This window comes from Phyllobates terribilis, unplaced genomic scaffold, assembly GCF_046119375.1.
Source record: "Phyllobates terribilis strain yellow unplaced genomic scaffold, ASM4611937v1 Scaffold_2__4_contigs__length_985480577, whole genome shotgun sequence".
Lineage (NCBI taxonomy): Eukaryota > Metazoa > Chordata > Amphibia > Anura > Dendrobatidae > Phyllobates > Phyllobates terribilis.
In genome coordinates this window covers 843,949,847-843,963,405 of record NW_027362762.1, presented here as the reverse complement: position 1 = coordinate 843,963,405, position 13,559 = coordinate 843,949,847, and the positions used below count along the sequence as shown (strand labels likewise).

General features: G+C 39.9%; 1 protein-coding gene across 4 annotated transcripts in view; it reads left to right on the top strand.

The window, feature by feature from the left end:
- Nucleotides 1-13,559, top strand: part of PITPNM3 (PITPNM family member 3) — a 901,527-nt gene that overhangs the window by 871,332 nt on the left and 16,636 nt on the right. For all 4 annotated transcript variants that reach the window (XM_073667825.1, XM_073667827.1, XM_073667826.1 and 1 more), the window contains 6 exons: nt 2,194-2,342; nt 6,696-6,812; nt 9,116-9,232; nt 9,681-9,829; nt 12,563-12,712; nt 12,898-13,081. In XM_073667825.1, the coding sequence (XP_073523926.1) occupies nt 2,194-2,342; nt 6,696-6,812; nt 9,116-9,232; nt 9,681-9,829; nt 12,563-12,712; nt 12,898-13,081 (866 nt within the window). The remainder of the gene's footprint in view (nt 1-2,193; nt 2,343-6,695; nt 6,813-9,115; nt 9,233-9,680; nt 9,830-12,562; nt 12,713-12,897; nt 13,082-13,559) is intronic.

The following is a 13,559-nucleotide window of genomic DNA, read 5'->3' as shown; positions in this document are numbered from 1 at the left end:
GTTTTTGTCTATGCATCACAGTCCTCTGAGTCTCACGGTCTCCAACTCCACATCATTGTTTCCAGACCCTTGTCCATCAATCTGTCCATTTCAAGGGTTAAGTTTCCAAAGATTCTTTTACACTTTCAGACCACCACTCTTCAGGTCCTCTCCTCACCCACTAGCACTGACAATTAAGCAGCCTACAATCAGTCCATGATTCTCTCAAGAGGTCTAACCAGACCATCTCCTTAATGTTCTCTCCCTCTAGTCCAATGCAATCAAGTACTATACCACGTTTGAAGTCAATAGCTCATGGTCCACTCATGATTCACTCACCATGACTCAGTAAGCAAGACAGCCAGAGCATCTTCCAGCCCATGGTCAGTACTCGCTTCATCAGGAGACTTCTTGTTGCAGCTCTTCACATCACCAACTATTGGTCACCAATCACTCCCAAGTTCTCGTTAAGACAATGGTCTAGCATCTCACGTGTTTTACTGTTCACTCCCTCAAAAGGAGAGTAGAGCTACAGACCCCCAACTCTGACCCTTTTACAAAGAACACCTTATGCACGTTCAGTCTTAAGAAGATGGTATATTGACATGAACTCCTGAGTAGTGACCTGAAATGGACATTTACATATTTGTAGCACTACACTATAGACACTGCAGTGTTAGATCCTGGGGAAAGTAAGAAAACGTGTACACTGATAGATAAAACAACATTTTACTAGGTAATTTTTTACAACTTTTATGGTGATTCTTGATGATAAAATGCCTATACTGCATACTTCGTACATGAAGTGACAATTTACCACCAGCCGCAGAGAAATCTCCAGGCATCGCCACTAAATCATTTATACTCTGAAAAAGGTTTATTGTATTCAGACATGTCTTTGGAAACGTAACACATTTTTTCTTTAAATCGGCTAGAAAGCTCAGATGACATTTTAACAAGACTTTTGATAGAACGAAATATTAAATGTGTTGAAGGCACTTTGAGTGGGAACCATTGGCTTGAAGAATTTGAAAGGATTACGCTACTGATTATTTCCATTAACACAATGTAAAAAACTCGTAAGTTGCTGCTATATTGTGTTATCATGGAAGTAACATGACTGTGACGAGCAAGTCACAAAAAGCAGGAGCCAGTTGTGCTTTTTGCGACTGGCTTGTTGTAGTCGTGGTACCTTAAAGGGAATCTGTCAGCAGGTTTTTGCTACCTCATCTGAGAGCAGCATAATGTAGAAAAAGATACCCTGATTCCAGCAATGAGTCACTTAGTTTACTGGGGGAAGCAGTTGTGACACAATCAGAGTTTTTAGTGTAGCACAAAGTAGAGCTCAGAAAATTAACCCCGCCCACACCACATCTAACCCCGCCCACACCACACCTAACTCCGCTCACACCACACCTAACTCCACTCACACCACATCTAACCACACCTACACCACATCTAACCCCACCCACACCCCTGATTAGCAGCTTTCTGTATATATTGACAGTAAACTGCTAATCAGTGGTGGGGGCAGGCTTGGACCAGGAGGCATGGGAGCTTTAATCCTTTAGGCAGTATTAATCTGCTGCTAATAATTCTATTTAAACAACAGCACACAGCCTAATAAGAGATACGTCGCTGAAATATGTGTCTCAGGCCCTACCTCACGCTGCCCTCAGATTACATAGCAAAAAACTGCTCACAGATTCTCTTTAAAAGGTGCAATATGATTCCATTCACTTGCATTATGCTGCAATTTAGCAGTGTCATATTCTCATCTTTGTCCATGTGATCTGTATTGCAGACAAAGTCACCATTTACCCCTACAGTAGTCTTAGGCTGCATTCACACATCTGTGTGTAGTGTCGATGTGCAGCTTGATTTTTTTTTTGAAGAGCACACAGACCCATTGACTGTGTCTTATTCTGAATAGATCCATTTAATGCAATGGGTCCATGTGGTGTCCGATAAAACAGTCAAGCATCACTCAGACATTTCACACATAGGGGTGAATGCAGCCTTATACTCATGTCCGTCAGCTGTGCCTGATACAAGTGAATAGAGTTGGACTCTAATGCCAGACACGGTCTATGGACATGAGGGTCAGTGTTTTGGGGGAAAAAATTATTCTTTTTTTCTGATCTCAGACAACTCTTTGACATCTTGCAGTGTTTAAGTTATTATACAGTCTGAATTAGTATTTTGCTTTTGCAGTTACAGCTAATTGGTGGGGAACAAAGCGTATTGATTACGCCTTATACTGTCCGGATGTTCTCACAGCCTTTCCAACTGTAGCACTACCACATCTTTTCCATGCCAGTTACTGGGAATCAACAGATGTGGTGGCCTTCATTCTGAGACAGGTAAGAGTTATTATTACTTCTTAGTTCAAATATAGATCTTGAAATAATATTTCCATCAGGATCCTCTATCCCTGATCCGCTGTCATTGGTCCTTGCATCATTTACATCATGGTTGTGCTTTACACTGATTTGTGTATGTCAGAGTTGGTGTGAATTAATCTGCAGGATCCAGTTTATCAGCAATGTTGGTAATCTGTGGCCAATGGACGGGAGGCAAAGAACCACCTCCAACCTCCCAGCATCTGCAGCTCTTCTTTTGATTAACTGGCCTGATGCATCGTAACATGTGCGTCACACCGCAAGGATGATGTAACACCAGGATGACTAATCAAAAGAAGAGCCAGGAGGTAAGAGGCGGTTCTCAGAGCTCCTGTCCTACGGCCACAGATTACTGACATGGCCAATGAACCGGATCCTGCAAATCGATTCACACCAACTCTAGCTAATGGGGTTAAATGAACAAGCAATGTGAACTGAGGTCTAAGATGGTAGACATGCAAGAAATAGGAGCATGTTCACACTAGCAAAAAGAAGCAAAACCTACAAAAGACAAAAATATATCTCATACCCTACCATCATTATATATAAATGTAAAGCAAAGTTGCATAATAAATATAGGGTACTTAGTGAACTATTTTTGATCAAAAAAAGTATACAAGCCGTCCCACCAGCGGCAAGGTGACCCTAAATTGGGACGGTACCTATACTGTCTATATTAAAAACCTTACTGTATATCAAAGTTGAAGTAATGCACATAAAAGGGTAGACAAATAGGACCGGGTCCCAACTCCAGACCACCTAGGCCCGTGGTAAGCTACATATATACTAATCAGCTCAACAAAGGGGATGCCACACCCTTAAATTGCACAGAATGCAAACAAGACAAAAAAACAAGCAATGTGAACTGAGGTCTAAGATGGTAGACATGCAAGAAATAGGAGCATGTTCACACTAGCAAAAAGAAGCAAAACCTACAAAAGACAAAAATATATCTCATACCCTACCATCATTATATATAAATGTAAAGCAAAGTTGCATAATAAATATAGGGTACTTAGTGAACTATTTTTGATCAAAAAAAGTATACAAGCCGTCCCACCAGCGGCAAGGTGACCCTAAATTGGGACGGTACCTATACTGTCTATATTAAAAACCTTACTGTATATCAAAGTTGAAGTAATGCACATAAAAGGGTAGACAAATAGGACCGGGTCCCAACTCCAGACCACCTAGGCCCGTGGTAAGCTACATATATACTAATCAGCTCAACAAAGGGGATGCCACACCCTTAAATTGCACAGAATGCAAACAAGACAAAAAAACAAGCAATGTGAACTGAGGTCTAAGATGGCAGACATGCAAGAAATAGGAGCATGTTCACACTAGCAAAAAGAAGCAAAACCTACAAAAGACAAAAATTTATCTCATACCCTACCATCATTATATATAAATGTAAAGCAAAGTTGCATAATAAATATAGGGTACTTAGTGAACTATTTTTGATCAAAAAAAGTATACAAGCCGTCCCACCAGCGGCAAGGTGACCCTAAATTGGGACGGTACCTATACTGTCTATATTAAAAACCTTACTGTATATCAAAGTTGAAGTAATGCACATAAAAGGGTAGACAAATAGGACCGGGTCCCAACTCCAGACCACCTAGGCCCGTGGTAAGCTACATATATACTAATCAGCTCAACAAAGGGGATGCCACACCCTTAAATTGCACAGAATGCAAACAAGACAAAAAAACAAGCAATGTGAACTGAGGTCTAAGATGGTAGACATGCAAGAAATAGGAGCATGTTCACACTAGCAAAAAGAAGCAAAACCTACAAAAGACAAAAATATATCTCATACCCTACCATCATTATATATAAATGTAAAGCAAAGTTGCATAATAAATATAGGGTACTTAGTGAACTATTTTTGATCAAAAAAAGTATACAAGCCGTCCCACCAGCGGCAAGGTGACCCTAAAATGGGGTTAAATGAGCCTGATAAAAGTCAAAAGAATGTCCTTTTCATCTTTCTGACTGGCATACATCAGCACCCTGAAGATCTAAGGGGAACGTTTCTTCTTTTGGAGAGTGACAAGCCAAGCCAGAGTGAGGAGACTTATAAGCACGTCAGAGTGAGGAGATTTATAAGCCATACATGCGCCTCTGGTAAATTAAATATGCAAATTGTCTGTTCAGAGAAGAAATGTCATGGGTGTGTCAGGTTTGACAGTCATATAGGGTCCGGATGTAGAAGGTTGGTGCGTTTGGCCTTGCAAATATCTTCCTGATCCTTTCATGATCCCTCTCGCTTTAGGACCCAACAGTGATCCTCACCTTCCTTGGGGATTATACCGTTAGGACCCAGCGGTGATTCTCACCTTCTGTTGCTAATTATCACGCTCTTGCTGTATCTTTAAATACACTCTGTTTCTCCAGAGAGTTGCTGGTGATAGAGTGTTCTGATTCTATTCAGGCCTGGAATTCTAGTAGTCGACTAGAATTTTCTTGGAGTTCCTTTTTGGATTGTTGGTGTTTTCTCTCTGGTGTCATCTTGAAGCTAAGTGTATTCCGTTGTTTGTTTCCCTTGTGTGTACTTTAGTTTGCAGTGGGGCTGACTAGTGCTCACCCCTCCCCCTCCCTACTTAGGGCCTAGCTTTAGGGTCAGCTAGGGCCAGGTTTCCTTCTCGGCGATAGGTGCAGAACCTATATAGGGTCCATAGGGGAGTCAGGGTCTATCGTTTGAGCTGTTTAGGGGTCTCCACTCCCCCTTTCCCTACTTCTAGGGCACCCTTCCCTTTTCCTGTCGTTATACGTTGGGTTTGCCCCATACCCAGCATGACAGGAAGACGACTAGAAATCTAGTGACACCTATAGGAAGCAACGATTCTAAAAGTCAATATTCGCTTCTTCCAATAGGTAGCGCTAGAGTTCTAGTCCTCTTTCTCTCTGAAGAGACACTTTGCATACCCTGCAGATCAAAAGGTACTAGCGATAGTATACTAGACTATGCTATTGCAGTAATAAATTGAAATACATTAAATGTACATTTTTTCTTAAATGGGACCCAATGGATGACAATTTCTACTATATGACATTTGCCTGAGGCTTTCATTTAATGTACCATATACATCCTGGCATATACAATACACAGAAACCATGAACATGAAGTGCACAAAACCCAAGTGGTACCAAAATAGTAATTCAGCCGACAACAGATTGATGTTTCTGACCTTTGCATACTCATTGCTATGATATTAAATGCCTTAAAGATGTCTAATGGATTGACAGGAATGACATTGGAAGATGTAATGCATTCAAATTTGTGGCAAAGCAAAAATTTGAGTGTGTGGGCTAATTGGCATCTTGAGCTTTTGCAGCATATCCTCAGGATAAGTTATAAATGGTTCATAGCTGTACTGGGACCCCCACCTTTTGAGACCACCCAGTGCACTGATTCATGGGTGCAGTATAAGACTGGAGTGCCAAGGGCCCACCAGTAACATCAACTGCAGTGCCCCACTTTTCAGCTACATGCAAATATGACTTTATCCTCTTTCACAAATCTCTCTAGCAATAACCTGGGTTGATTGTTAGATGAATAAGATGCTGCCTTTGTCTGTACTTAGTGATTCAAGTATATTGTGCAAAGTGCTGCTCATATAAGAGGGTGATGGCCCACCGGTGAATTCTCCTGTTCTCCTGTCGGCCAGTCCGAGCTTGCATGGGTGCCACATTCTCCATAGGGTCCTATAAAGAGGTGGATGTGCTGCCATTTCATACAGTGAAAATAACTTATGGGCCTTCTAATGGTCCCATACTTTCTTTGGTTACTCGTTTTTTAGGCATTGCTGTAAAGGTTTATTAGGACCATACAGAGTAATCTAATTTTGGTTTCCTTTTTTCATGAGGGCGATCCTGTAAAGACAACTACTCTTTGTTAGCATCTTAGACTCAAAGTGAAGTTCTACTCTGTGACGTCCATGTTCCCCTTTAGAAAGGCATTTTAATTAAGTGGGTTTACTACATGAATGATGTGTATATCTTTCATGTATACAAATAAACTTGCTGGAAGCCATACCGCGCTTTCTAAACATATTGCTAATTTCTCACTTCACTGAGCTCGATATACAGCTGACATCTCGCCACTTGTCAGTTTATTATGGAAATTAGCATAATACAGTGCACAGTATAATTTTAGACTTATGTATTCAAGCTTTGACATCGTCCTATATGTCTGCCTTTCCCATTTAATTATTTATCGCCTTTGATCTACGACTCGTTAAGGAACAGCTCAGACATTTTGTACTGTGGCGTTGGCACTCCCTTTAATCAGGACTCACTGTCTTTCAGCTCATGAGGTATGAGAGCGTGCAGATAAAGCAAAAGGAAGGAATCGACACTATGAACATGAGCCCCTCGAGTCGCCAGGAGAAATGGCTGCGAAAGAGGAATCACGTCAAGCTGCGCGTATGTCATAAAGTCAAACCAAGAAGGACTCTGCATAATTTAGGATAAACTATACACTGTACATAGAACTTTACACTCAGCCCTTGGGACTGATAGTCATGTTTCCGTCTCAGGTGGCGTTGCGTATCTCTGGTGTCTTATATCATCCAGCCATCAGCCTTTCTCCTGCTACTGTATCTCACCTACTGCCAGCGACATCTTTCCCTAAACAATGGCCTTAACATATTTGGGCTTTGGAAACAGCAAACATGAGATCTGTAAAACAGTCTATATCCTGTCTACGGGAAAATGACAGCAGATTTTCTAAAACCTTTCCTGTTCTAGGTTTAGATACTGTTGTTTGCACCAACAGCAAATTGGACAATGAAAATGTATTAAAGGAGTTGTCCAGGACTAAACAATTTTTTTTACTATGAGCCAAAAAACAAACAGGCAGGTAGTTAAGGAGGTAGGGGAGAGGGGGAAGGTTGGAGCTGATCAAGCTGGTAGTATAGATGGATCCGTTACTGTAATTAGAAACCAGTGGGTGCCGTACCTGCTGATGATTGCAGATGACAGAGGAAAAAAACGAAGGTAGTTTCCAGTACAACCAACTGGACACAAACTGTAAGTTTATTGAATCAAGTTAAAAGTCCATAAAAGTTAAAAATCTCAACACCTTACGCATTTCTGGTGTACTAAGATGCCCTTAGTCATAGCCAGAAAGTACCCTTGTTTTTTCCTCAGGCAGGTAGTTGCTAACTAGTTAACTAGTTATCAACTACCTGCCTGTTCTATCGGGAGCTGACTCAGAATGGTCACTGACCGCCCCTGCTGGCGATTCTGATGCTCCATGTCAAAAGAGCAGGTCTTCTTCTTCTAGGCTGCTCTGTTGACGGGGCATGACTGCCGGCATCATGCTGATCAACAGCCGGCTCCGGGTAGTTAAGCAGCAGGGACCAAACTGTCAATCAGCATGCCATCGGCAGTCAAACCCCATCAACAGACCAGAGCGGTAGAGAAGGTGGAAGCCGCTGAATCGCCGGCAGAAGCGAACTGTAACTGATCTGTGCCGGCAGAGATTGGCAGCTGGATCAACAGGCAGGTAGTTAGCTAGCAACCAGTTAGTTTGTTAGTTCTTAGGTTCTTGTAGTAAAAAAATCTAATATAGTCCTGGATAACCCCTTTAAAGGAATTTCTTGCACAGTAATGCTATGGGGAACCAATTTGCAATAGTTACTGTATAATGGAAATTATTGGAAAAAAATGTTTAACAATAAATAGAAAGAAAATTATTTTGTCACCCAGTCCTGACAAAAAATTGAGTAGTTTATAAACTTATTTTCCACCTCATCTATTTGTAGTAGCATCATTTATGCTATATAATTATATAGGTTGAAAAAAGACAAAGATCCATCAAATTCAACTTTTCTCCACCAGTTTCTCCATGTGTTGTGCACTATATTGAAATTACAGTTCAGTGCAAACGTGTTATTAAATGGGTTGTCCACCCTTTGGGACATTTTATATTTCTTACTTATATGCATGTATTTTGGGCAAATATTATTGCAATTGGGAATCATTAAAAATGTTGCACCATTTGCCTTCTATAACCTCGAGTTGCACTAGCTGGTTACAGAATGATTTAACTGAGAATCCATCAGTCAGCCCACATCTCTTTTATCTGTCTCTTTTTCTGAGCTCCGTTCAGATGGTTTAGGAAACACAGACCATACAAAAGTTGAAAGTGTAGAGACAAAAAGAGCCCGCATAAGCAAAATTGTGCAACGTTTTTAATGAAACCTACAAGTAAAAATGATTTTTATCCATAAATACTGTACATGCATTTAAGTAAAAAATTGTCCCCAAAAGTGTCATTCAAACTATATTCAAGTGTATGAACTAGTTCTTTGGTAACAATATATATATATGAGACAATTACTTGTTATAGAAGGAATTTCCACCTATAACATTGATGCACTTGCTTTGTTCAATTTATAAGAATTACCTTTATATAGTGCTATAGTGGAACTGTAAAATAAAAGTAAGTTTTTAAAAGAGCAAAGTTTCCTATAATGGATGTTTACATGGGTACAATGATTGGGAATATATGGGAATGTCACTCGAATGTTGGGTGCCCAAAAGCCATTCTACCTTAGATAGGGCATATAGATACAGGGCTCCGGCCTATCTGTAATTCCGAGTCGCTATCACTTTTACTTGGCAGTTAAAGTACAAAAATTGCATTTGGGTAACAAGACCCCAGGGTATTGATGTTTTTACTATATTTAAATAATCTAATCTCTTTTTTCCTTTTATTCCAGAATGTTACAGCCAATCACCGAGTCAATGATGTGATTGCAGTGGAAGGAGGATCTCAAATCTTAGTTGGTCGATTCATGTATGGTCCCCTAGACATGGTAGCTCTGACAGGTGAAAAGGTATTAGAGACCAAATATTCTAAGGCATAATAATCTTACTTTGTTTTATGTGAATAATTTGTTTCTAGAAGAGAAAACAATGTTTTATGTCAGTGTAGCTTGGTGGCATGATTTACACTATAATTAGGGATGAGCAAACCAGAAAGTTCGGTTGGGGTACCATAACTTTACTAGAATCCGAACCCGAAACCAATTGCAAACAATGGAGACCCAAACTTTGGATCTGGAAAAAAACATCTCTCTCCTCTCTTTTCTCTCTCTCTCCTTCACCCGGAACTCCGAACATTGCAACCAACTTCCGGGAGAACTTTTAAGTTCGGGTTCGCTCAACTCTAACTATAATTCTTGGGCCATCAATATCAGAATTACATCCATTACTATAATTATGTACATTCGCAATTATTGCATTCTATAAACCAACTTTCTAAGTTATAAATTCATATTCCAGGTAGACATGCTTATAATGATAGAGCCCTCCAGTGGCAGATGGGTCTACTTTGACACAGAGATATCCAATAGCAGTGGACGAGTGTCCTATACTGTACCAGAGGATAAAAAATTGGGAGTTGGAGTATACCCCATCAAGATGGTTGTAAGGTAAGCTTGTGCCCAAGAGTAACTATTCCCCATAGCAATGTATTATGTAGGTTTCATTCATGTGTACTTAGGGAGCTTTGGGGCAATGAGTATCGATGTTTAGATAAACACAAAAGGTAATACAGAATTTTTCTCTTTTACATGTGCACAGTAATAAATGGCATCATACTATATAGTGAATATATAATGTCATACTGTTTAATAATCTGATTATTCCAACATAAACAGCTGCATACGGCATTTGCCCCTGGATGTATAATAAAACTATTACAATAGCTCCATTTATTTGCTAAAAATTCAATTCCTTTTCTTTTTGTGCAGCAGAGTACAGTACAGACCAAAAGTTTGGACACACCTTCTCATTTAAAGATTTTTCTGTATTTTCATGACTATGAAAATTGTACATTCACACTGAAGGCATCAAAACTATGAATTAACACATGTGGAATTATATACTTAACAGAAAAGTGTGAAACAACTGAAAATATGTCTTATATTCTAGGTTCTTCAAAGTAGCCACCTTTTGCTTTGATGACTGCTTTGCACACTCTTGGCATTATATACCAAGAATAGAATATAAGACATATTTTCAGTTGTTTCACACTTTTTTGTTAAGTATATAATTCCACATGTGTTAATTCATAGTTTTAATGCCTTCAGTGTGAATGTACAATTTTCATAGAGATGAAAATACAGAAAAATCTTTAAATGAGAAGGTGTGTCCAAACTTTTGGTCTGTACTGTATCAGGCTAGAATGGTTTCTACTAAAATCCAATTAGAAAAAGAAGCTGACTTCCCTCTGATGTCACTATAAGGTCATGTGCACACAATGTCTTTTCCAGGTGGGCAACCAGACAAGATTTTCAACCGGAAACTGCTTCAGGAAATGCCAGTGTTTTATTTTTCCTGAAGGGTCCTTTTTAACATTTTTTAGGTAATTTTTTGAGCACATTATCAACATTTTTGTTCATCAGCAATTTTTTTTAGCATTTTGTTCAGCATTTTTGGAGTATCTTTTTTTACTGTCATTTGTCATACATTTTTTTTACCTTCATTCAACAATGAAGAAACTGCTAGTGTTTTTTCAAGCAAGAACGCTGCTACAATGCTCAAAAGGGTACCCGGGCATCTTTTCAGCCTTCAAATTGACTCATATAGTAAAGTATATAGCGTTCTCTAAGCAAAAAATGTCTGAAGATTAGTCAGCTCACTACTTTTAAATGCTTGGTGTTTTTGGAAACCTGAAAAGATTCTCAAAATCCTGAACGATTGAATAGCAAGTCATTTTCACATATAAATACATACAGTATGTTGATTCTGTTGAGCATTTAGTTTGCGCTTTTTTCCAAGCGGGTGTCGGGGCAGACCCACCTGAAATTAACATTGAGTTCTCATACCCTAAAGATGTTTTCCCCTTCCAACTAATTCTTCACGGCAGTGTTAAAAATAATAAAATCAGCTGCTACCCTCCCTCAGTACATAATCAACAGCACTGCAGCCAATCACTTGGCTCAGTGCCTCTGCAAAAGCCGCTGGGTTCAGTGATTAGCTGCAGTGCTGTTGTTGTGAAATCAATGCTGCATCCTATACACCATGGGTCCCCAACCTGTGGCTCAGGTGCCACATGTGGCTCAGGAGAAAGGTTGGACTGGCCCACCAGAGAATCCTCCAGTGGGCCCTGGCTTCTACTTCAGGAGAGTTCATAGTGCAAACCTTGCAGCTGCTATGGGGCTCTTGAGTGGGGGAGAAAAAATCAAATCCTGTGGTGGTCCCAATGTTCTTCAGTCTGACACTGCTCAGGAGCCACATGTGGCTTGTGACTGTCAGCCAGCTTGGTGCATTAGCACCTGGTCTAGCAGTCAGGTGAGTTTTGTGAGTACTCCGGCACAGAAGACAAGATCTGGATGTGCATATATTGGCTATGAAGGGAAGATATATGTGGATATGAGTATACTGCTTATAAGAGAGGGTGGCACAAGGTCTCGGTGTTTCCTCGGTGAAGTAAGCTTTATTGTTATTCTGATAATGGAGGACTCTGAGTGTCACTTCGCCGGATGGGAGAGGGGGTGGCGCTGGATGTAGCTCACGACCATCTCTCAGAGATTAATGTGGCTTTCAAGGTAAGAAAGTGATTGTTATACACAATCACCATAGGAGCAAGCACAGGACCCGGGGAGGGTGAGCACTAGATGATTTTATTATTTTTACCACTGCCATAGAAAATTAATTTAAAAAGTTGAAAGACGAAAAACTTTTTAATGAAAAAGCTCTGGCATAAAATGCAACACATGTATTAAAAGCATTGAGCTCTTAATCAATTTGTCACATATTTGCCTGTCTTTGTGCCACAAATAAAAATCTATGCCGGATTTGAGCTTTCTGGCTTATATTTTAGTCTTTTTTTTAGGCCAAGAGAGGCAAACCCCTTCCACTTCTACTGCAGTAAATGAAAAAGTCACACAAAACACGTGTCAAAATGTTTAACTTTTTCAGCCAGAAAACTAGTGCCAGTTATCCAATAAATCTCTTCCACATGTTCAAGTAGGTTTCTCTCTTTACTCTGATTTGCTCCCAAAGTCTTATCTACAGTATAGTCCTATTTTAGTACCTAAGAGGTCACACTGTGTGTTTAGCATTGTCGAATATGTTGGACACAGGTTGCCATATAAATAAATGATCTTCGGACTTTCATGTTTGTTTCATGGATTCTATGTTTTCCTATCGGTCTACAGAGGAGATCAGAGCAGCGCGCAGAGTTACTTGACTGTTCTTCCTCGAGGGATGGAGTGTGTCGTCTTCAGCATAGATGGCTCTTTTGCAGCAAGTGTGTCCATCATGGGCAGTGACCCTAAAGTCAGGGCTGGAGCAGTGGATGTTGTTAGGTAAAGTATCTTCCACTTATATACATGACCTCCAATCCACAAGCTATAAAGTTTTGGGATATTATAGAAACCCAGATCATTTTAGATGCAGATTTCCAATCCCAATTCCATGTCCGTCAGTCATCATTCTTAGTTTATGTTGGCTTTGTGATTGATGTTATTTTCTATGTGACATTCAATTACAGGCACTGGCAAGATCTTGGGTATCTAATAATTTACATCACTGGACGTCCAGACATGCAGAAGCAAAGAGTAGTCTCCTGGTTGTCCCAGCATAATTTTCCTCAGGGGATGATCTTTTTTTCTGATGGTCTTGTACACGACCCACTGCGTCAGAAGACGATATTCCTCCGGAACCTCATGCAAGAGGTGGGAACTTCTGATTGTCAATAATGTACCTGTATTAAGGTCCTTGATGGCCCGAATGAGCATTCATTCCTGATCAATTCACAGTGTAAACACGTCCGACACAATCGAAAGGCGAAAATGCTTGTTTGTCGTTGATCGCATCCTTTTGTGCACATAAAAGTCAGTTTGTCAGCAGAACATCTTTTTTTTAAAAAACCGGGGATGTGCTGCCGACAATTATGGTATCTGTGGTGAAGAAATAATCACATAAATAGTCATTCTTATGAAAACCCCACAATTACTGTAGCCTGTAAATGAATTCTGATCATGAATCAGATTTCGTTTCGAGGAGATTATATGTAATGTCATTGTGCCTTTAGTGTTAACCTGAATTACAGGTAGGTTTAAAGGGAATTTCTAATAATGTAGACAAGTACATAGCATCAAATGGCAGAAAAACTGAGACAAAATATTATTAGGTCTTAGACAGAAAAATTAC